The sequence below is a fragment of the Pelodiscus sinensis genome, chromosome 1 (genome assembly GCF_052426305.1).
Source record: "Pelodiscus sinensis isolate ZL-2025 chromosome 1, ASM5242630v1, whole genome shotgun sequence".
Taxonomy (NCBI): domain Eukaryota; kingdom Metazoa; phylum Chordata; order Testudines; family Trionychidae; genus Pelodiscus; species Pelodiscus sinensis.
The window spans coordinates 360,003,644-360,028,100 of record NC_143052.1 but is presented as its reverse complement, the minus strand read 5'-3'; the positions used below and the strand labels follow the sequence as shown (position 1 = coordinate 360,028,100).

General features: G+C 54.0%; 1 protein-coding gene across 1 annotated transcript; it reads left to right on the top strand.

Annotated features, from left to right (window-relative positions):
- The first annotated feature begins 7,710 nt into the window (after positions 1 to 7,710).
- LOC142819449 (olfactory receptor 52E4-like) lies at positions 7,711 to 8,658 on the top strand. The gene has a single exon (XM_075906844.1). The coding sequence runs from the start codon at positions 7,711 to 7,713 to the stop codon at positions 8,656 to 8,658; it is 948 nt and encodes a 315-aa protein (XP_075762959.1).
- The last annotated feature ends 15,799 nt before the right edge of the window (positions 8,659 to 24,457 follow it).

The window sequence follows — 24,457 nt, the reverse complement described above, 5'->3', positions numbered from 1 at the left end:
TCCTGGGGTGCTGACACAGCCACTGCCATGAGCCTGCCTGCTCTTTGGGACTCCTCATCACACGGTCCTTGTAGGCCAGCTCCCTGGTCTCCCCCAGCCAAGGCCCTGAGCCGAGATCCCTGCCCCCCTGAGAAGCCAAGGAGAGTGCAGTTTAGGGCCCAGCTTCCCGGGATACCCCTCCCCAAAGGGGATCAGAACCCCCAGTGCATGACCTGGGTGAGCCCCTTTAGCAGTGAACGGGGGGATGTGCCCACTGGTTGCCCCCCACCCCCCGGTTACAATTATTTGCACTGGGCTTGATAGGAAATACAAGTGATTTTCTGAAGTACCAGCACTAGGACTGACGTGGTGATAAGTGAGAACAGGCCGAGCAAAGTAGGTTACAAACTGAAAAGTAACTGAAAACTTCACTAAGCCTGACACTAAACTCAGCACAAACTCATTATAAACTCAGGGAACCAGGGTCTGTCAGCCCTCCACATGTCAACGTGCTGCAGCCTGGAACATCAGGCGCAGGCACCTGAACCAAACTCTTCCACACCCCTGGACTGTCCTGCCTCTCATCCCCCACCCCCAGCCTGCAGGCCCCCCAGCCTCACTCACAGTGGAGTGTCTGCCTGTGCAGGGTCCGTGGGGCAGCCAAGCACCCAGGGAGCCCTGAGCTCTGAATGTGTCCGTTTCATTAAGTACAAACTGATGCAAAATCTGCCAGCGGAACTGGCAATTCCTGTAACAACCTGCTAATTAGCCCCATGTTCAGGCCTGGCCTCAGCTTTCCCTGGCCAGTGCTAATGAGCCCTACTGTGGCCTGGTGCTGTGTTTCCTGTCTGTCTCGTTAGCGTTAATTGGACTCACATGCAGAGCAGCACCCCTGGGACGGGAACTGCCTGGAAAAAAACAAAAACCCTTTGGATGCTTTTAACTTGAACTTGTTTGTGGGGCAGGCCAGAGGCCCCTCAATATATGGGTAGGGGCTCCCCTTCCTTCCTGGCTGGGCCCATGGGAGCCAAATTCTACCCACGGGGTGGGCGTGTCTCTCCCATAGAAGTCCCTGCTCTGGGCCCATCCACGGTGAGAGGTTTTCAGTCTAGGGGAGCAGGGCCGGGCCAGGCCAGGCCAGGCTGGGGGGCTGCATGTGACCCAAGTCAGCCCTGACCTCGCTCCACTCAATGGAGGACAGGGCTGGGGGGGGCTGTTTGCAACTCAGCCACGTCCAGAAGCGGGTCTCCAGCGGTGGCGAGCCGAGCGGGGGTGGGGGCCTGCCCGCCCACCCACCCACGGAGCTGTGTGTGTGACTCCGGGGGGCGAGGGAGGAAGCAGCTGCCACGTTGGCAGAGCCCGTTGGGAGCAAGGCCTGTTGAGCTGACCCGTTAGTCTCTGCCCGTGGTCTCGGCGCCCCAGGCCCAGCCGGAGCGTGGGGCACACAGGGACCCAGGCCTCTGCTTGCGGCGGGGCAGCGGCACGGCGGTGAGCTGAGTTCTGTGGCCAGGAACTGCTGCAGGGATGTTCCCGTCTGCACCCCCACCCGCCCCTCAGCGTCTGTCACCCGCTTCCGGCCCCGCACACGCGGCTTCCACCCGCAAAGGCCGGGCAGCTGCTGGGGCCACCTGAGCAGCGTCAGTGCACTGAGGGGCGGTGGGACCCTATGGTCCATCAGCACTTCAGGGCAAAGCCCCAGGCAGCGCTGAGCCTGGCTGAGTGGGCTGGGGCTACAGGGTCGACACTCCCCCCCCCAGGCAAGGCCCTGCCCGTCACACAGCTCCAAAAACACAGACCTATGCCCCTTATGCAGCCCTGTAAGCCTCCGCACACACAGCCCTCTGAGCCCCCCCCACACACCCAGAGCCCCCCTCCAAACACACGGCCCTCTGAGCCCCCCCCACACCCAGAGCCCCCCTCCAAACACACAGCCCTCTGAGCCCCCCTACAGCCCTGAGCCCCCTCACACACCCAGAGCCTCCCTCCAAACACACGGCCCTCTGAGCCCCCCTACAGCCCTGAGCCCCCTCACACACCCAGAGCCCACCTCCAAACACACGGCCCTCTGAGCCCCCCTACAGCCCTGAGCCCCCTCACACACCCAGAGCCCACCTCCAAACACACAGCCCTCTGAGCCCCCCCCAAGCCCTGAGTCCCCTCCAAACATACAGCCCTCTGAGCCCCCCCCACAGACACCCAGAGCCCCCGCCAAACACATGGCCCTCTGAGCTCCCTCCAAACACATGGCCCTCTGAGCCACTCCCTCCCCCATCCTGAGGCACCCCATCCTGAGAGGCCTCCAAAGACACAGTCCTCTAAGCCCCCCACCCACAAACCTTCTAGACCACATAGACCTCAAGACACCATCCAGTGCCCCCCTATATCCCACCCATCTCAAAAGGTTCAGGCCTTTGTTACCCACCCAAACCCCCTGCAATGAGGGGTTTACCCCACCTGGCTCTTCAAAGTTAAAACCGGGCCCAGGAGAGGGCGGAGCACAAGGCCCACAGCTGAGGCTGATACAGCCCATTAGGGCCCAGCTGGGGCTGTATAAATAAGGGCACTGGGGGGGGGGGCAGACATAGACTCACTCTTGTTCCAGCTGGGGTTGGTTAGGGGAAGCCAAAGGCTTCTGGAGACTGTGTAGAGCTGGGGGCCTGAAGCAAGGCCTGATAATACCAGGGCTGTAGGCAGGGCTGGGGGCTCTGGCCAGACAAGCTCCCAGGCTGCAGGGCCTGAGGCTGCTGCAGGGAGGCAGCCAGGGCAGGTGAAGGCAGCAGGTCTGCACCCCATGCCAGTGAGGAGGGGCCATGCCAGACTGTAGCTTGCCCTGAGGCAGGGCTAGATGAGGACTGGCCGTGGGTCACTGAGCTAAGGTGGGCACAGGGGGCTGGGGAGGACCCCAGAGTGGGGGAGTCCTGGGGCATGGCAGCACCCTGAGATGGAGGGAAAAACTAGGTAACTGGGGGGAGACACTGTCCAAAAGGGGGTGCTCCAGGGCCGACTGAGCTAATTCCTCGGTGCCCAGCTGGAGGTGCCCCTGATGCTGAGACAGCCGGGTTACACCTCCCAACACACTGTAACCCCTCATCCTCTGCCCCCAACGCACCGTAACTCACCCCTTGCCTGTAGCCCCCACACAGAAAGCCTCCGCTAGCAAACGCCTGAAGTACGCAGTTCTCCCTGGAAACCCCCAGCCCTGTGCACCTCACGGCACATGGTGCTTTACCAAGCTGATACTCCCTCCCCCCAGCTCTGGCAGGCCTCAAAACACACATTCCACTCCCCCCACACAGTGACCCCCATTGCCACTACATGCTGGAACACAGTCCTCTCCCCCCACACAAGGACCCTACTCACCTCAAAACACACTGTCCCCTGCGTCCTCACGCTGACTCATCCCAAGCCCTACGTGTCTCCAATGCACAGTCCTCTGCCCCCCATCCTGCACCTGTCAAACTCAGGGCCCTCTGCCTCCCCATAGAGCTCGGCTCACAACTGGTGCTGAACCCCTCTGCGCGCATAGCCCTCGTCCACCAGCCCACGCTGACCGCCGAGAGACAGATATGAAAACACCAGCCTCGGTCACACGCGCAATGACCCATCACGAAAGACACAGTCCAAGGCTGCCAACAGATACTGACCCTCTCCTTCAACCAGAGGTCTCCAAGCGTGCAGTCCTTGCCTCCAACACGCACTCGGCCCCACACCACCTGCTGGCCTCACCACCAGGAATGTGTCTGAGTGAAAAACAAAGCCATGCCAGCGGAGAAGATGAGGGCTGGAAGAGACCCACGGAGGTCAGCTGGCCCCTTGCCCACGTTCACCACCCCACACTTACACGTCTAGTCACTGACTGGCATTAAACCCTTCCCTGGCTTTGCTGTGCGGTGGCCCCATGGCACACTGGGGACGGGACATACGGCTAGAGACTTGACAGCTGCCAATCAAGCCAAAGAGCCTCAAAAACAGGGCACGACAGGAAACTGCTGAGCTGCAATTTACATGCAGATTGGGTCTGGCTAGAGACTGGGAATGGCTCCTTCCCTACAGTAGTGATCTCCCCCTTTTGGTGTTCCCATCTTCCCTAGCATGGATGGAAGTTGGCCACAGCCACCCTGCCAGACTTCGCTCCAACGTAGCCCTCCCATCGGTTTCTTTCCCTCCCTGAATCTGATGAAGAGAGTTACACCTCACAAAAGCTTATGAAGTAATAAAATGGTTAGTCTGTAAGGTGCCACCAGACTCCTTGTACCCTGGGAAGCCTGCCACAGGGATGCTGCACGTGGTGAGAAACCCACGCTTGTGGCTCAGCGTGAGAGAGAGTGAAATATCCTGTGGAATCTGAAGGAAAAAGAACAGTCGAGTGGGAAGGTGAGCAAAGGGGTCTCAAGCTGTGAAGAAGCTAGATGATGGACATCCGGAGCAACGATCTTCTCGTAAGAATAGATGTGCCTTCTGTGAGGAGAGAACAATGCACAGCCCCTGGCCCGTTACTCTTCCCACTACATAGCGTTTTAGGGAACAGAGCAATGTTCCATGCCGGACAGCACAGAAAGGGGAAGAGGTGATCCGGCCTTGCAATGAAAGAGCAGGTTAATGTCTCTGGGCACACCAAAATCCATGGGCAGGAATTCAGGCACGGGAGGGTGCTGAGGAAGTTGGCTGGTGTGATTGCAGAGCCATTGTTCATTATCTTTACAAACTTGTGGTGGTCAGGGAACACCCTGGATGATTTGAAATGGCAAATTCTGTGCCCATCTTTAAAAAGGGGTAGAAGGACGATCCAGGGAACTACAAACCGGCCAGCCTCACCTCAGTCCCTGGAAATTCATGGAGCTCATCCCCAAGGAACTGAAGCACTTGGAAGAGAGGCAAGTGATCAGGAACAGTCAACATGGATTCACAAAGGGCAAGTCCTACATGGCCAATCTGCGAGGATACGGGGGAAGCTGTGGATGTGATATACCTTGACTTTAGAAAAGCTTCTGGAATGGTCTTCCTCAATATCCTGGCTAGCAAGTTAAGGGAATGCGGATTGGATAAATGGACGGTAAGTTGGATAGAAAGATGGCTAGAAGGCTGGGCCCAGCAGGTAGTGATCAATGGCTCGATGTCAGGATGGCGGTCGGTTTCTAGCAGAGTGCCCCAAGGTTCAATTCTAGGACCGGTTTTGTTCAACATCTTTATGAATGACCTGGCTGAGGGGATGGATTGCACCCTCAGCAAGTTTGTGGATGACACTAAGCTAGGGGGAGAGGTAGATACGCTGGGGGGCAGGGAGAGGGTCCAGAGCGACCTGGACAGATTGGAGGATTGGGCCAAAAGACACTCAAGAAGCAGAAGTGCAGTTTACGAAGCCTGTTTGCCCAAAGTGCCCCCGTGGCGCAAATATTGGTGGGTGTCTGAGTGGGAGGGGAAGTTGAGTCCCAGAGTTCACAGCTCCCAGGAGCGGGGAGCCCCCACACTCCAGCTCATTCCCAAAACCTCAGATTCCCCTTGAGAGGATGGGGAAGGCTCCAGCTCGGGCTCCCTCTTCCAGCCTTTCCTCTGCCCCCTCCCTACGAACAGCCCTCCCGGAGCGGGACTCCCTGGTGGAGAGACCGTCGGCAGGGCAGGTGGAGTCAGGACTCCTTTGATCTCCCGGTCGTCCCACACTCAATCGCTGTCTGACCTTGGCCCAGTCGCGCCTGCCTGGCTGTGTTCAGTGTCAGGTGCTGCCCAGAACGGCGATAGGGACTGAGGAGAGGGACTTCTCCCTGATCCCCTCACCACAAGCCCTGTGCCTGCAGCAAGTGTTCATGTCTGCTTCTGCCATCCATCCCCGGACCTGGCTGGCTGCCTGGTTACCCATCCATCCGGGTCATCAGAGTATCAGGCCCTAGGAAGACAAGGCATCATCCCGAGATATTATTTTCCTAATCGACTACGATTATAAATTATACACAAACCCAGAGCAGCCAATTGCTCCCCGACACAGCCCAGCGCCCAGGAGTTCTCCTCCCCCTGTGGGAAGGGCCCTTCAAGACTGTTTCCTCCTATTGCAGGAGAACGAGTAGAGACACACCGACAGGCTCGTCACCTGCCTGCCTGCAGACACTGCTGCTCCCCTAGGGAATGAGCGAGTCTCCCCGGGACGGCCCAGAGCTGGGTTATAACCAGTGCCCAGCCCTGTGCCGGCTCTCGGCGCCGGACGCTGCTGCCGACTGGGCTGAGAGAGGCGGGGACGCGGCTGCCTGAGGGGGGTTCCAGGGAAGACACGTCCCTCTCAGCACTCACAGGTACCAGCTCTGGCCGAGGGCTCCCCTGCTCCACAGCCCCAGGACAAGGTGAATTTGTCTCTGCTGACAAAAGGCTGCAGTATAGACGTAGCCTGGTGCTTTTAGCATTTCTTATCAAATTCCATAACTTCCCTTCTGTATGATCTGCCAAGTGCTGAGACTTTTCCTGATTTATACGAGATTGTTTTTCCCCACAAATTGCTGCCGCCACTTTGCAACTGAACCAGGGTTTTGTAGAAATGTGCGCAGCTTCCATTTGGAAATTGTGGTATTTTAGCTGTCTGAGACTCGCTTCTTAAGGATTTCCCTTGATTTATTTCCATTATTCAGGCTAATTTTTTCCTACCAATCAGTTTTGCCGATCCTTTCCCTCCACTCTGCGGAGCTAGTGCTTTTGAAACACCAGGTGTCTATGCACTTTAGTAGTTGGGAACTCTTCCCTGTCCACTTAAACCAGTTCCATTCTTATTTACCCCTCCTCTGTCCTACACCCTCATTGTCTCATCCCTAAGCTAACCAGCCCCAGATTTCTCAGTGTCCACACCTGGCAGCCTGTCCTGTCTCAGACACCCTCTTCCAACCTGCTCTCTTCCTTTAGAGACACTGGGTGACCACAAGAACATAGAGCCGCCAAACTGGGTCAGACCAAAGGTGCATCAATCCCGGGTCCTGGCTGCCGACAGTGGCCAATGCCAGGCACCCCAAAGGGAGGGAACAGAACAGGGAATCCTCACATGATCCCTCCCCTGTCGCCCATTCCCAGCCCCGACAAACAGAGGCCAGGAACACAATTCCTACCCATCCTGGCTAATAGCTATTGATGGACCCAACCTGGGAGCGTGTCCAGAGCAGGTTACTCCCCACCCCTTTCATTGGCTGTCTGAATATTATCTCGGCTTGGCCAACAAGCAGGCGTCTCACTGAGCTGTGTGAGCGATGGCCAGCTCTGTCGAGAGGGGCTCTAGTTGGGATGACTTCCATGGGCACACTCTGGGCAGAGGTTGGGTTTTTCCCCTCTGATTTTGAGCAAACCGGTGAATGGGGAAGTCCATAGAGAAAGGGCACTTTGGTCCGGTTTTCCTTGCATCAAGGAACAATGAGGGATAATCCATGTCCTGGCTGTTGCTTTCCCACACCACAGTGTACAGGGGTTGTGACACAGGCCATAAAAAATGAAATCGGTATTAGCAGAACCAATTGTTCACCATTCATTTCTTTGAATAATGACAATGTTGTTTTTCAGTGTGTGAAGAACCGCAAACCTGCTTCCCTCATGAAAACAGCCTCCAACCATTGATGTCATGTCTCCTATTAACATTGTCTCCTCATCCAGGAATTTGTACTGGGACCATCAGCCAACACGCTGGACACATACAGGAAGTTGGGGAATGTACGGCGCATGCAGGAGACACCGTTCTGCCTCAGAGTTAGTCACCTTCTGTCTTACACCATGTCAGAGACCAACACAACCCACTTCACCAACCCTTCCACCTTCATCCTGCAGGGCATCCCTGGCCTGGAGCCCTTCTATGTCTGGATCGCCATCCCCTTCTGCACCATGTACACCATAGCTATCTTGGGGAACCTCGCCATCCTCTTCATTGTGAAGACAGAGCGGAGTCTCCATGGGCCCATGTACTATTTCCTCTGCATGCTGGCCGTCACCGACCTAATCATGTATACGTCCACCCTGCCCAAAATGCTGAGCATCTTCTGGTTCAATGCCAGGGAGATCGATTTCAGTGCCTGCCTCACCCAGATGTTCTTCATTCACAGCGTTTCAGGGATGGAGTCTGGGATCTTGGTGGCCATGGCTTATGATCGCTACGTGGCCATCTGTGATCCTCTGAGATATTCCACCACCTTCAGAATCATAGTGCTGGCCCCAATTGCCCTGGCTGTGGTGTTGCGCGGTGCTATCCTCTCACTTCCCTATCCCTTCCTAACGAGGCAGTGGCCGTATTGCAGAACCAACATCATCCTCCAGCCATTCTGCATGCACATGGCCGTGGTGAGCCTGGCCTGTGCTGATATCAGCATCAGTAGCTACTACGGCCTCTTTATGCTGTTCTGTGTCATGGGTCTGGATGTAATTTTTATTGCCATATCCTATATGCAGATCCTCAGGGCCATCTTCAGTCTCCCTACCAAGGACACCCGGCTGAAAACTTTTGGGACTTGTAGCTCCCATCTGTGCGCCATCTTAACCTTTTACATCCCAGGGCTCTTCTCCTCCCTCACGTACCGGTTTGGACAGGATGTGCCTTTGCATATTCGTGTTCTTATTGGCAACCTAAATCTCCTGGTGCCCCCCATGCTCAACCCCGTCATCTACGGGGTGATGACCAAACAGATCCGGGAGAGGCTGCTCCGGCTCTTTACTCATAAGGGACCCTGACGTTCTCCCTGGTGCTCTGGCTCTGAGGTTCAGTGCAGTGAAGAGCTAACTGGAGACAGAGTGTTGGGCACACTTCCCACTGACCTGGTGTAAACTATAAGGTTAGATCAGATTTAGCTGTGTTGGGCCAGTTTTGTAATGAGTGAGTCTACACTGCCAACCCCCTTTTGCCCAGTGTAAGTGCTTTTAAAGTTGACTTTAATACTCCAACATGACTAGAGGAGGTGCAGTAAGTGTGACCTGCCAGGGTGGAGTTTGGGGTAGTGCAGACACAGAACTGTTCGAGTCAACCTTCCTGGACTCCAGGAGGTTTCCCCCCAACTGCCAAAGTAGCCGCTTTGGCCAGTACTTTAAAATTTGCTACTCTCCCAGGTAGAACAGAAAAGACCCAGGAACATTTGCATTTCATTTCCTGTTTGCCCAGCAGGGCGAGCCCAGCAACTCACCGTGAATTCCCAGGGCTGTAAATGAGCAGTGGCAAGGGGCATGCAGGAGATCCTGGACCTGATCGCCATGTGGGGAGAGGAATCTGAGCAGGCAGAGCTCTGACGCCGCAGAAGAAATGCTGATATCCACACCGGAGTCAGACGGGGCACAGTGGTGAAAGGATGCACCAGGGACACCCAGCCAGGCCGTGTGCAAATAGAAGGGCTGAGGCACGTGTACCTGAAGACAAAGGAGGCAAACAGTTGGTCCGGGACAGGGCCACAGACATGCCACTTTCATGGGATTTTAGAGGGAATCCAACCAGAGTCCCAACTAGGGGACAGTGCAGATGAGAAAGAGGAGGAGGAGGAGACTGCTGAACAGGCTGGTAAAGGATCCGATCTCTCCAAGAGCCAGGACCTTTCTCTAACTTTGAAGCCGATCCTCTCCCAGGACCTATCGCTGCTCAACTTCAGTGGCGGGGAGGGCACTGCTGGCGAGTTCTTGCTCAGAGGTGAAATGAGATTGGGCTGAACCTTTGCCTGCCCTGAGCAGTGGGGACGCAGCGGGAGCTCCCTGGAAAGGTTTGTTTCTGTGCCGGGAGATGGAGCAGGACTCCTCCCGGCACAGCTCCATGCAGGTCTCTGATAGGAGCTCTTTGATCAGATGCTTTCCAAGGTGGGCTGCCTTATGCCCTACAGTAGGACACGAGCAGTCAGGGATCAGGGACTGCAAGCTCCCTTCCCCCCACATTTTCAATCCAGTTGCTTCCTCTGGCTGCCTGCAAGCGGAGCCCAGCTGCCCGGTGCTCTGCCGTGGGCTGTTCCTTACGGGTAGGCGCTTTTGTGCAGCCCAGTGCTTTGCTCACGGTAGCAGAGTTAACCATCTGGTTTTTACTGTTTCTTCTCTGAAGAGACCCATCAGAGCCTGCACCTTGCAGCTCTGTGCTCCTGCGGAGGCAGGGCGTGGTACCCAGTCTGTCTAGCTCGCAAAGAACCTCCCCTCCCTTGGCTTGAACCAAAGCCCATCAGAAGACTCACCGAAAGCAGTGCACAGGCGGGTGAAGGCAGCACAGCTACACCTGTCCAGACAAGGGTGGCAGGACTAAGGAAATGCCTCTTGGCTCAATAGCATTGAGGACGGGCCACAGAGGCCTCTCCCTTACCATCCAGAATGGAGAGCAATGATTCCAAGGCAAGAACCTCTCTGAAATCTGGGATTGGGAAGCAGGAAAGCGCTGCCCAGCAGGGATCTCTGCTCCAGGACTGTGTCTAGACTGGCCAGTTTTTCCGGAAAATCAGCCGCTTTTCCAGAAAAACTTGCCAGCTGTCTACACTGGCCACTTGAATTTCCGCAAAAGCACTGACTTCCTACTGTAAGAAATCAGTGCTTCTTGCGGAAATACTATGCTGCTCCCGTTTAGGCAGAAACGCAAAACTTTTGCGCAAAAGGGCCAGTGTAGACAGCTGAGATTTGTTTTGCGCAAAAAAGCCCCAATGGCGAAAATGGCGATCGGGGCTTTTTTGCGGAAAAGTGCGTCTAGATTGGCCACAGACACTTTTCCGCAAAAAGTGCTTTTGCGGAAAAGCGTCCGTGCCAATCTAGACGCTCTTTTCCGAAAATGTTTTTAACGGAAAACTTTTCCGTTAAAGCATTTCCAGAAAATCATGCCAGTCTAGACGTAGCTCAGGTGTAAACGAACCTGCGCCTGCCACACCCAGCTCCATGGTTCCCTCACCACTTCTGGTAATCTACCCTCTCTTGGTGTCCACATTTCTGTCGTTGCCCAATGGCACTGGGAGCTCCCTCGGAGGAACACCACGCATGGCCAAGAACAGTCAGTTCCTATTGGCTAGCCTGAACAAACCAACTGTAGGATTCTCCCTTGAACCACATTTTACCCACCAACAAATCCAGTGTTCTTCCTGGAGCCATGGTTTGTCTCCCCACAGAAACCCCCACTCATGCTCAGGTACAGGGTTCTGATGCCTGGATCGAAACTGTGCCTCAGTTCTGTTGGGACATCACCTTTTCCTGTCTGATCCTGCTCAGGCTTTGCCCTGCCCGTCTTCAACGCTCCAGATCTCCTGCTACACTCCCCCCGCCCCCATGGTGATCTCTCTCTCCTTCTCAGTGGAGCCTTCTGACCCTGACGTGTGTGAGCAGTGACAGTTGGCTAAACTTGACTTCTGTAATCACATTTGTTTGATTTATTATTATAAGGGGTGTGCCTGTTTGGCTCCCCTTGTATGGTTACCACCTGGGAATAAATTCGTTTCTTGAACATGCTGTTTTTTCTCTTTCTCTCCTCACTTCATGGGCGTTTTTGACTTTCCCATTCTCTCGGCAGAAATGTTCCATGAACCTAACCTCAGGATCCCTGCAGAACCCAAGATTGCTGTGGGGTTTGCTCATCCAGTGGGTTAAAGTGAACTTGCATGGTAGTGGGGCTAGGGACATGGTGAAGCTGGGAATATATGAGTGGCAGTTTGGAAGTGCTGTTTGACTCGCCTGCTGAGTCCAGGGGCAGATAAGGGGCCATCTAGGCAAGGCTGATTAACCAGGCCTCTCAGACCACTCGGTGAATGTGTGTCTGCGTGTTCCTCTCATTCTAGGGGGGAAAACCCGGCTCTGGGGAACCGAGGTCCTGTAGGAGAGCTCCGTGGGGAGGGAACTGGCAGAAGGGAGAACACAAGTGACACAAGCAGCACATGGAGGGCTTGTTTACACTAAGTGGAAGATCGACACTGACACAGTTGATCTTCCAAGGTTTGGATTCGTGGGTGTAGTGAAGATCCTCTCATTCGAACGGAGAGGGCTCCCCCATCAGTGCCGGTACACCTGCTCTTCATGAGGACTAAGAGAGGTCAACAGGAAGTGTGTGCTCCTGTCAGTCTCCCACTGTGTGTAGGGCATGAACACACGATTTAGGATAAGTCAACTCCAGAGCTATGTCTACACTCGCGACTTCTTGCACGAGTAATATGCAAATGAGGCTAAGCATGGAATATCGCCGAGCATCATTTGCATACCTAATGAGCCACCATTTTTTTCAGAAGAGGCTCTTGCGCAAGGAGCGTCTACACTGCCCCTTCTTGCGCAAGAAAAACCATCTTGCGCAATGCCATTACTCCTATTACTTTTCAGGAAGAACAGCATTGCGCAAGAGGGTTTTTCTTGCGCAAGAAGTGGCAATGTAGACTCTCCTTGCTCAAGAGCTTCTTCTGAAAAAAATGGTGGCTCATTAGGTATGCAAATGAGGCTCAACGATATTCCATGCTTCGTCTCATTTGCATATTACTCGCGCAAGAAGCCGCGAGTGTAGACATAGTCCAGGTGTGTATTTATCATAGCCGGAGTTGCAGATCTTGTCAACGTTCCTCTTTCATGTAGCCCAGGCCTGGTAGGATGATCAGCTCCCCCCGCCTGAGCCAATGGAATGGCAAACACCAAAGTACCGCACAAGTCTGGTAACAGGAGCCGGAGCAGGCAAAGGCGGCTAGAGAAGAGGTTCTGCCCAGGGGAAATGAGGAACAGAATGAACAACAAACGAGGAGAAAGAGAGAGGGGAATCCCCACTGTCTCTTCCTAGTCAAAGTGGAACCAAAGTTGTCCTACTCCATGGACTCCCACCTCTCCAAACAGGAGCAATTGTGCCCTGCATACGAGGGCTCAGGTTATGTAGCTGAGCTCTTCACTGCCTTTTAGAAGCTGGGTGTTGTTCCTAACAGCCCTCGGAATGAAAAATGCCCATCTGAGTTGCAAAGCTGGCTGGCAAAGTTCCAGCGATAGTCAATACAACAGCAATTCATCGTCATCTAGATTATTCTGACTTGGAAGCCAGGGCTTGAAACCATGTCTGAGTGCCCCTGAAAAGCAGGGTGATGTTCAGGAGTCAAAAGAGGGGGGTTGGAACATGTGACAGCAAAGGAAGACCTGAGGGCAAGGAGAGTGAGGGGCAAGTGTGAAACATGCTTGGAGGAAGCGTTTGACCTGGGCTGCTCCCGGGGATTTCTGACACTCGTGCAAACATGATGTAAAATAACCGTTGGGGAGCAAACCATGACAACTCAGGACGAGATGGCTCCTTTCACTGGTCGCTGTCAGTGAAGCCGGGCGCAGGGTCTGAGCGCCCACATGGGGCCTCACCCACGCTCGGACCCCTTGGGGCGTACTGGCCTGTACCTGGTAGGGCCCCTGGAGAAGAGCAGCCCAGGCCACCGGTCTGTCCTGGCTGCATGTAGCTGGTTGATATGGTGCCACGAGGCTGCCCACTGCAGCTGGCCTGTGGCAGGCCTGGGCTACCTCGGAACATAACACTGGGGTAGGTGGTGCCAACAATACAGTCCCCTATGTGTGCGGGCCCCCAGGCATCCTCTAGTTATCTCCCAAATCTCTGCTGGGCCGGGGAGCAGGCAGTGAGCCCTGCCCAGAGGGTGGGCTAGCCCCAGCGCTTCTTCCTGGGACCCAGGATTGAGACCCACAAGGTTCCACACCCACAGGGGTCGGTTTTGGGACCGGTTCTGTTCAATGTCTTCATCAGATATTTTGGCCTTGGAAAGGGTTCAAAAAAGGGCAACTAAAATGATTAGGGGTTTGGAAAAGGTCCATACGAGAAGAGGTTAAAGCGACTAGGACTTTTCAGTTTAGAAAAGAGGAGACTGAGGGGGGATATGATAGAGGTCTATAAAATCATGAGTGGTGTGGAGAGGACGGATAAAGAAAAGTTCTTCATTAGTTCCCATAATAGAAGAACTAGAGGACACCAAGGCCGTGTCCACACTCAGGGGTTCTTTCGAAAAAAGTAGCCTTTTTTCGAAAGAACTTCCCCTGCGTCCAGACTCAAGCCGCGTTCTTTCGAAATTAAATCGAAAGAACGCGGCTTTTCTTTCGACGGCGGTAAACCTCGTTTCACGAGGAAGAACGCCTTTTTCGAGGGAGATCCGTCGAAAGAACGTGAGTCTGGACGGGGGGAGCCCTTTCTTTCGAAATTATTGGCCTCCAGGAACAAGCCCTGGTGGACAATCTGGGCCATGGGTTGCACGTCTGTGGTTCCTGGCTGCAGCCATTCCTTAAAGGGACAGGCGCACCCTCACAGCCACTTGTTGCAGACAAGGAGCCAGAGCACACGGCGACCTTGCTGCAGCATGTCACAGCCCCAAGAGCGTCCTGGCCCTTCCTCCGAGCCTTCTGGGGACCCAGACAAGGGCTCCAAGCGCCGGGCACCATCCTGGTCCGGCGCAGAGATCAAGAGCCTGCTGGAGCTGTGGGGAGAGGAGGAGGCCTTACAGGCCCTCAAAAGCCGGCGGCGAAACGCCAACATTTATGGCCGCATGGCTGAAGCCCTGGCCCAGAAGGGCCACTACCCCCGCACCCAGGACCAGGTGCGCTCCAAGGTAAAGGAGCTGCGGCAGGGCTACGCCAAAGCCAGGGAGGAGAGCTCCCGTTCTGGGGCAGCCCCCCACTACTGCCCCTACTACCCCGAGCTGGACCAGATCCTGGGTGGCAGTGCAGAAGCACGCACACCACGGCGGTTCGTCCAGTCTGGATTGGCAGACCCGGTGGTGGACGCTCCCGAGCAGGACCCAGAGCAGTCTGGAGACGGGGACATGGGCCCAGAGGAGGAGGACACCGAGGAGACGGCGACCCTCACCCTGGAGCCAGTCACCCAGACCTCTGAGGCCTCCCAGGCGTCATCTGGCGCGGGAGAGGAAGCAGCAGGTGAGTACAGTGAGTTTGTGTCACACCCGGGGGGGGGGGGAGGGGAAGGTAGGTGGGTGGGTGCACAGTGGGTGATGCACAAGGGAAACCTGTCATGCTCATGCTGATGCCCAGGTCTCTCTCTCTCACACACACACACACACACACACACACACACACACACACACACACACACACAGTGTGACCTTCAGAATGTCTGCTTCCCCTGTCTCAAGGGAGAGGGCATGCCCTTTTGGACAGCTGTTGCACACATGACTGATTGTGATAGAAATGTAGCCGTGTTACTCTGATCTGAGGAAGTGGGTCTGGCCCTGGAAAGCTCGTCCCCTAATAAACCATCCTGTTAGTATTGTAAGTGCTACAGAGTCCAGTTTATAGGACTGATTGTGTCTTCTTCTTTTCCTCCACAGCCGGACCAGCCGTGGAAGAGGGCCGCAGCACCCCAGCCCCACCTCCATCTCCATCTCCACCTCGGAGACATGGGAGCCGCAGACACAGGCGTGTCTACGCCGACATCCTCCGGCAGCACGTCGAGGCTGTGCAGCAGCAGAACGCCATCCTGCTCCAGAGGGCGGAGGCAGAGGAGCGGTGGCGTGATCGGCTCATGAATGAGCTGGTCCTGCAGCGCACGATGCTGTACGCCACCCTGAGGGAGGTCAGCGGCTTGCCTGCTGCTGTGCCTGGTCCTGCTCCTCCAGCACCCCATGACCCCACCCCACCAAACCCCCCTTCCACAACAGCAGCCCTTTCCCCCCTTGGACCTCCCTCTCCCCCAGCCCCCCCAGCTCCCCAGCCCCTCTCTCCCCCTGGCCCTCCTCTCCCCCAGGCTTCCATGTCCCAAGAGCCCCCCAGCAGCCAGCCAACCGACAGGTGCATCACCCGATCCCGTAGCCGGGGAGCACCCCAAACACGAGGCCCAGCCAGGAAAGGGAAATCTGCCAAGCCCCGTTCAACCTGATCCCCTTCCCCCCTCCAGGTTTCCAGGCCCCTTCCCCCCTCCAGGTTTCAATCACCCCCATCACCCCAGTTAAAGCACAAACAAAGGGTTAAAGGCACTGTTTGTTTATTGTATATAGTTTGGCAACAACAAAAATGAAGAAAATTTTTGTTATTTTGCCACATTGTTTGATAATATGTACAAAATTATAAATAAGTAAAGAGAACATTTTATTTTGAAACACACCCTGGTGTAAGTGATGTGTCCAAACTGGGTCAGGAGATGGGTTGTGGAGGGAAGCTTCTACTGGGGGCCAGGGCCCAGTCCCCAGGCAGAAGCCCCTCAGTGCACTCAGTGGCCTCCACTGGAGAATTGCTCCCGGAGGGCCTCCCGGATGCCAACAGCAGACCGGTGAGCCTGGCGGATGGCAGCTGTCCGGGGCTGGGCAAAGAGCCTCTCCTGGGCATCAGCAGCTCTCCCCCACCCTGGTAGGAAGGCCTCCCCTTTCCTCTCCACGAGGTTATGGAGGATGCAACACGCGGCCACCACCTCGGGGATGTTGGTCTCCCCCATGTCGAGGCGTGTGAGCAAGCACCGGAATCTGCCCTTTAAACGGCCAAACGCACATTCCACCTGGTTGCGAGCCCGGTTAAGGCGATCATTAAACTGCTCCTTGCTCGCATCCAGCTGGCCGGTGTAGGGCTTCATCAGCCACGGCATCAGGGGATAGGCGGCATCAGCCACTATGCACACCGGCATGTGCACATCCCCAACCGCAAACTGGCGATGGGGGAAAAAAGTTCCTGCCTGAAGCCTCCGGTACAGGTACGAGTTCCTGAAGATGCGGGCATCGTGTGCCCGCCCTGACCACCCAACACAAATGTCCGAAAACTGTCCACGATGGTCGACCAGGGCCTGGAGGACCATAGAAAAGTAGCCCTTTCTGTTTATGAATTGGGCTGCTCGATGGGGCGGTGCACGGATGGCAATGTGTGTCCCATCGAGCGCTCCTCCGCAATTGGGGAAGCCGAGGGCAGCAAAGCCGGCCATGACGCTGTCCAGATCCGGTAGACAGATGAGCCTGTTGAGCAGCTCCGAATTGATGGCCCTCACCACCTGCAGAACGAGACAGACAACAAAGTGTTAGAAGGGGTGCCTTATGTCTTAGGAGGAGAACCCACCGCCCACCTTCCCTCTCAAACAAACAGCCCGGGAATCCCCTCCTCAGAACCCCCCCCCCGCCCCCCAATTCAGGGTGAGTGGAGGAGCTCCCTCCCACTCCCACTCCCACTCCCACTCCACTTGGCCCTTCCTGACAGTCTCCCTTCCCCCCACCCCAAACTGTGACTGTCCCCAGACAATGACTTACCTCCATCAAGACGGCCCCGACAGTAGATCTCCCCACGCCAAATTGGTGTCCCACGGAGCGGTAGCTGTCGGGGGTTGCCAGCTTCCAGAGGGCAATGGCGACCCTCTTTTCCAGGGGGATGGCGGGCCGCAGGTGGGTGTCTTGCCGTTGCAGAGCAGGGGCGAGCCAGGTACACAACTCCTGGAAAGTGGTCTTTCTCATGCGGAAGTTCCGTAGCCAGTCTTGGTCATCCCAGATCTCCATCACGATCCGGTCCCACCATTCAGAGCTGGTGTCAAACCTCCAAACACGCCTGTCCACGAAAAAGTTCGGAGGCAAGGGCAGTGTGGCTGCCGGACGGGGGAACCCCTCGTCCCTCTGGTCTGGGTCCAGCTCGGGAAGGAGCCTCATGATTGTCTCACGAAGATGCAGCAACAGCTGCAGTATGGTGGTGTGGGGCCCTCGCTTGCCCAGGGGCAGCTCTGGCTCCATGCCACAAATAAGGGTCTGCAAGCAGAAAAACCTCAAAAGAAAAAAGCTGCTGGGGTGTCCCAGGAAGCTGAGCACTCCAAAGCAGCACTGCAATGCCTTGCAAAATTCCTCGAGGGACAGCAAAGGCAGCTGCAGGAGCAGAGCAACGGGTGTTCAGGAGTGTCCCTCTCACCACGCGTCTCTGCAAAGGGAAGGCAGGCAGCACCCGGAAGGAAATGCTGCCCCCATGCCCTGGCAGAAGCAGTTCCGGGTGGCTTTCAATTTCGAAAGAGCGTCCGGCAGTCTGGACGCTCTTTTTCGAAATAGCGGATCGATCTTTCGATCCGCGCATTGTAGTCTAGACGCGCTCTTTCGAAAGAGCCTCTTTCGAAAGATGCTTTCGAAAGAGGCTCTTTCGAAAGAAGCCTGCAGTCTAGACACACCCTAAATGAAATTAATGGAGAGCAGGTTTAAAACTAATAAAAGAAAGTTCTTCTTCACACAGTGTGTAGTCAACCTGTGGAACTCCTTGCCAGAGGAGGCTGGGAAGGCTAGGACTACAATAGAGTTTAAAGAGAAGCTAGATATTTTCATGGAGGTTAGGTCCTTAAAAGGCTATTAGCCAGGGGATAAAATGGTGTCCCTGGCCTCTGTTTGTCAGAGGCTGGAGAGGGATGGCAGGAGACAAATCACTTGATCATTGTCTTCGGTCCACCCTCTCTAGGGCACCTGGTTCTGGCCACTGTCGGCAGACAGGCTACTGGGCTAGATGGACCTTTGGTCTGACCCAGTACGGCCGTTCTTATGTTCAATGATTGAGATATTGGCAGAGCGAGGATGCTTCTGAAGTTTGCAGAGGATCCCAAGCTGGGAGGGGTTACAAGTGCTTTGGAGGATGGGTCATAATTCAAACTGACCTGGACAAACTGGAGAAATGGTCTGAGGTCATTAGGATGAAGTGTAATAAGAACAAATACAAAGTTGTCCTCTTAGGAAGGAACAATCCATGTCACACACACAGAATGGGAAGCGACTGTCCAGGAAGGAGTCCTGCAGAAAGGGATCTAGGGGTCACACAAGCTAAATATGAGTAAACGGCATAACACTGTTGCAACAAAAGCCAACATGATTGTGGGCTGCATGAACAGGTGTGTTGTGAGCAAGACACGAGAAGTCATTCTTCCGCTCTACTCTGCACTGGTTAGCCCTCAATTGGAGTATTGTGTCCAGTTCTGGGCACCGCATTTCAAGGAAGATGTGGAGAAATTGGAGAAGGTCCAGAGAAGAGCAACAAGATGATGAAAGGTCTAGAGCACATGAGCTAGGAGGGCTGACTGAAAGAACCCGACTTGTTTAGTTTAGAAAAGAGAAGACTGAGGGGGACATGAGAGCTGTTTTCAGGTATCTAAAAGGATGTTACAAGGAGAAGGGAGAAACATTGTTCTCCTTGGCCTCTGAGGACAAAGAGCAATGGGCTTAAACCTCAGCAAGGGAGGTTCAGGGCTGATCTAGATGGTGCTTGGTCCTGCCGTGAGGACAGGGGACTGCACTCGATGATTTTCAAAGTCCCCTCCAGTCCTAGCGTTCTACGATTCTAAAATAGGAAATTACACAAATTTCAGGGAAGACTTTTTTTTTCTGACTCACCCAGGGCACAGGAGTTCTCATCTCCCTTTGGGAAGGCCCTTCATTGCTGTTTACTCCTGATGTTGGTTAAATAGCCCAGACAGGCTGGTATTCAGCCTCTTCACATCCAGCTGTCGCTTCAACCTCAGAGGCTGAGCAAACCCCCCTGGGACGCACAGAGCTGGGTTATAACCAGTGCCCAGCCCTGTGCCGGCTTGCAGCGTAGGAGGCTGCTGCAGACGCTGGGCTGAGAGAGGTGGGGACGCGGCTGCCTGAGGGGGTTCCAGGGAAGACACGTCCCGCTCAGCACTCACAGGTACTAGCTGAGGGGCTCCCCTGCTCTGCATGCCCAGGGCAAGGTGAATTTGTCTGCCTTCAGCTTCCACCCACTGGTCCGTGTTCGGCTTTTCTGCGCCAGGTCACGGAGCATCACGATGACCTAAGGTAAATCAATGAAGTTCCCTACGTCCCTGTCTGTCCCGCATTGTCTCCCGCTGCCAATCGCTTCTGAGGCTATTTTGGCTCCATCTCCAATGTAGCAATATCCCTTTGGAACGTGACCCTGAGACTGGATACACCCGGGTTCCCCGATGCCAGTGCAGCGGTAAAATCCTTCCCCTGCGCTGGCACCATGCCCCTGCCTCTGCATCCACAAGAGCATCAGCCCCTTCAGACCCAGCGTCCGAATGGGACCTCACCAGGAGTTCCTTCTCCACCATGGCTCCCAACTCCTTGGCAGAGCCTTGCGTAACCCAGTGCCTGGCCGGGGGGTCGGGCCCACATTCCCTCTGGGGAGGAGCACTTTGCATTGGCTGCACTACAACCCTGGGTTTTCATGGGCCCAGCTCTCCCCTCTGCCCATCTCTGGCCCGGAGTCAAGTGTTACGGGCAGGGATTGTCTGTTTCCAGATCACGGATGAAATTTCACATAGAATCAGGCCTTGAGCCGATCCCTGAAGAGCCCCCGTAGAAACAGCCCCATTCACCGAGCATCGCCCATTGACAGAGTCGTCAGCCAGTGTCTAGTCATGACGGCATCCGAACGGCTCCCTGGGCCAGCCCAGAGGTCCCTCCGGCCCAGTGTCTGTGAATTCAGCTAGTTCTTTGCTGAGCCCTGACAAAGAAGCCTTTCTTGATCGGCACAGGTAAACCTGGTTTCACGAGGCATACCTGTGCCGATCAAGAAAGGCTTCTTTGTTGGCGCGTCACGTCCAGACTGCCCCGATCTGCCGACAAACAGCTGATCGGCAGAGCGGGGCAGCCATTTAAATTTAAATGAAGCCGCGATTATTTTAATCGCGGCTTCATTTCCCTCTGCCGATCTGGCTAATCTACATGCCTCCGTCGACGGAGGCATGTAGTTTAGACGTACCCTTATAGTCTGAGCCTTCACAGCATCCTCCAGCAAGACGTCCCGCGGGTTGTTGTGCTTTGTGCAGACATACCTCCTCTTACTGCCTTTGGTTTGCTTGTAACCCTGTTCCCCATTTTACATGTGCCCTGCTGATAGTGTAGAGTTGTTATGTTCTGGGGGATTTTGTCTCACTACATTCAGTGCCCCAGAGAAACAGCGCTCTGTTGCCTCGCCTCCAAACATCATTCACTGACATTAATTCTATTCCTGCAATTTGGAAGTGCCCCAACACCAGGGTTACTCTGGTTTCTAACCTGTGTCAAATCTTTTAAAAAGCAATGTCTTCATTTCTCACACGTTTCCTTTAAGAACGCGCGGCCCTGCATCTGCTGTTTCTCTTTGGTTTGGTTCTGCTGACTCGATTGCCAACTTCTGGTGCCCAGTCAGATGTGTCTGAGCTGTCAGCTTGTAACCCTGCCACTCTCCCGCGCGACCTTTAGCATCCTCTGCGAGTGCAAGCGGCTCAATAGTATTTCCACATCTCCACTGACACGAGTAAGCCCTTTGCTGCTTTCCAAAGCTATTCCTTCCACATACCTACGATTTCTGCAACACCGAGGGATTTCCTTTCTCCCCCTAAGATTTGCCAACTCCTTCTCTAGGATTTCTTTTATTAAAACACGAAATAACATCCATATTTGCATCCTAAGCCCTCCAGGCTTGGGTTTCACCCTCACGTTTTTAACATCTCATCAATTTCCATATTTCCCCTCTCTGTTATATGCTATGAAATTTCCCTTTTCCCAATTTATTAGAGATTGTTTAACTAACAAATTGTTGCCCTCACTTTGGAAATGAACCTGTTTTTTGTCCAAATTAGTGGAACTGTGGCCTTTTAGTTTTCTGTAAATGGCTTCTTAAAGAATTCTCAAGTTTATTCCTTTTTTCCTGTATATTTTGTTCCTCCCAATCAGTTTTGCTGATTATTTCCCTCAGATTGAGTAATTAGCCCTTTATAAACATTGCGTATCTATGCACATTAGGGCTGTGTCTAGACTGGCCAGTTTTTCCGCAAAATCACATAATTTTGCGGAAAAATTGGCCAGCTGTCTACACTGGCCGCTTGAATTTCTGCAAGAACACTGACACTCTCATGTAAGATCGTCAGTGTTCTTGCGGAAATACTGTGCTGCTCCCGTTCGGGCAAAAGCCCTCTTGTGCAAAAGCCCTCTTGTGCAAATCATTTGCGCAAGAGGGCCAGTGTAAACAGCACAGGACTGTTTTCCGCAAAAACGCCCCGATTGCGAAAATGGCGATCGGGGCTTTTTTGCGGAAAACTGCATCTAGATTGGCCACGGACGCTTTTCTGCAAAAAGTGCTTTTGTGGAAAAGCGTCCTGCCAATTTAGACGCGATTTTTCCAAAAATGCTTCTAACGGAAAAGTTTTCCGTTAAAAGCATTTCCGGAAAATCCTGCCAGTGTAGACGTAGCCTAGGAGTTGGGAACTCTTCTCTGTCCTTTTGAATGTAGAATCATAGAATCACAGAATCCCAGGGCTGGCAGAGACCTCAGGGCTGTGTCTACATTGGCACCCCTTTCCGGAAAAGGGATGCTAATGAGACGAGTCGCAATTGCAAATCCGCGGGGGATTTAAATATCCCCCACAGCATTTGCATTTACATGGCTGCCGCTTTTTCCAGCTTGGGGATAAGCCGGAGAAAAGCGCCAGTCTGGACGCGATTCTCTGGAAAATAAGCCCTTATCCGGAGGATTTCTTATTCCTACTTGACTGCTGCTTTTCTCCAGCTTATCCCCAAGCCGGAAAAAAGCGGCAGCCATGTTAATGCAAATGCTGCGGGGGATATTTAAATCCCCCACGGATTTGCAATTGCGACTCGTCTCATTAGCATCTCTTTTCCGGAAAGGGATGCCAATGTAGACGTAGCCCAGGAGTCATGGAGTCCAGCCCCCTGCCCAAAGCAGGACCAACCCAACTCGATCATCCCAGCCAGGGATTTGTCCAGCCGGAACATAAAAACCTCTAGGGATGGAGATTCCACCCCCTCCCTAGGGACCCAGCCCAGTGCTTCCCTGCCCGCCTAGGGAAATAGTTTTTCCTAATATCCAACCTGGACCTCTCCCACTGCAACTTGAGATCATTACTCCTTGCTCTCCCATCTGCCCCCACTGAAAACAGCCTCTCTCCAGCCTCTTTGGAACCTCCTTTCAGGAAGTTTCAGGCTGCTCTCAAATCCCCCCTCACTCTTCTCTTCTGCAGACACAACAAGCCCCAATCCCTCAGCCTCTCTTGGTAGGTTCTGTGCTCCAGCCCCCTCATCATTTTGGTTGTCCTCTGCTAGACCCTCTCCAATGCATCTACATCCTTCCTGTAGTGGGGGCCCCAGAACTGGACACAATAGTCCAGATGTGGCCTCACCAGTGCCGAATAAAGTGCTATAATCACTTCCTTAGATCTGCTGGCCGTGCTCCTCCTAATGAAACCAAATATGCAACTTGCCTTCTTGGCTACAAGAGCCCCCTGTTGACTCATATCCAGCTTCTCATCCACTGGAATCCCCATGTTGTCTTCTGCAGAACTGCTACTTAGCCAGTCGGTCTCCAGCCTGTATCAATGTTTGGGACTCTTCCATCCCAAGTGCGGGACTCTGCTGTTGTCCTTGTTGAACTGCATCAGATTTCTTTTGGCCCAATCCTCTAATCTGGCCAGGTCGCTCTGTTGCCTCTCCCCCTAGCTCAGTGTCATCTGCAAACTTGCTGAGGGTGCAACCCATCCCCTCATCCAGGTCCTCAATGAAGATGTTGACTAAAACTGGCCCTAAAACCAATCGTTGGGGCACTCTGCTGGAAACCGACCGCCAACCAGACTTCAAGCTGTTGATCACTACCCATTGGGCCGGACAAACTAACCAGCTTTCTATCCACCTTACAGTCCAGTTATCCAATCCAGACTGTCTTAGCTCGCTGGCAAGAATCCCGTGGGAGACCGTATCAAAAGCTTTCCTGTAGTCAAGGTATATCACATCCACTGACTTCCCCATGTCCACAGAGCCAGTTACCTCCTCATAGAAGCTAATAGGGTTGGTCAGATATGACTTGTCCTTGGTGAATCCATGTTGACTGTTCCTGATCACACTTTCCTCTTCCAATGTATTCAATCCCATTCTTTATTGCCCTCTCTTCTGTCCTACACCCTCTGCTTTGTCTTTTCTCTAAATTAGCCAGTCCCAGACTACTCAGCATCCATACCCAGCAGCCTGCCCCATTCTCAGAGCCTGAGTCAGAAACCCCCTTCCTATCCAGTCTCTTCCTTTAGTGAACAAGCCCCAGGTGGGTGCCCAGAGCAGGTTACTCTCCATCGTGTTAATTGGCTATCTGACTATTGTCTCCGTTTGGCCAATGAGTGGGTGTTTTATTGAGATGTGTGAGTGATGGCCAGTTCTTCCATCTAGGTGGCTCAGTTGGGATAATTCCCATGAGCACAGTCTGGGCAGAGATGTGTTTGTTTTTTTCAACTCTGATTTTGAGCAACCTGGTGAATGGGTATGGAGGAGTCCGTACGGCTCTGCCTTTACTGTAATGTGGCTCTGTAGGCCTTGGCCCTGCTAAAGCTTGGTGCAAACATGTACCCAGGCAGGGTCTCGAGGAGGCCAATGTGAGGAAATGTAACCTCTTGCACTAAAGCAGCAGATTAAGACCAGACCCCAGTGCATTCATTACGAGCCAAGCTGAACCATTCAAGGACCTTGCTGAATCTTGCAAGAAGAGAGAGCAAAATAATGGACACACCTTGCATTTACCAGAAATGCCTGCCGCAAATGGGTAAACAACTTCCAATAACTGTGCATGTTAGGGTCTGAAAAGACGAGAGAGGAAAAAAAGGCAAGTATCAGAGGAG

Bases quoted from the DNA above. Each gene is read 5' to 3' on its own strand.
- LOC142819449 (XM_075906844.1), top strand. From the start codon at position 7,711: ATGTCAGAGACCAACACAACCCACTTCACCAACCCTTCCACCTTCATC.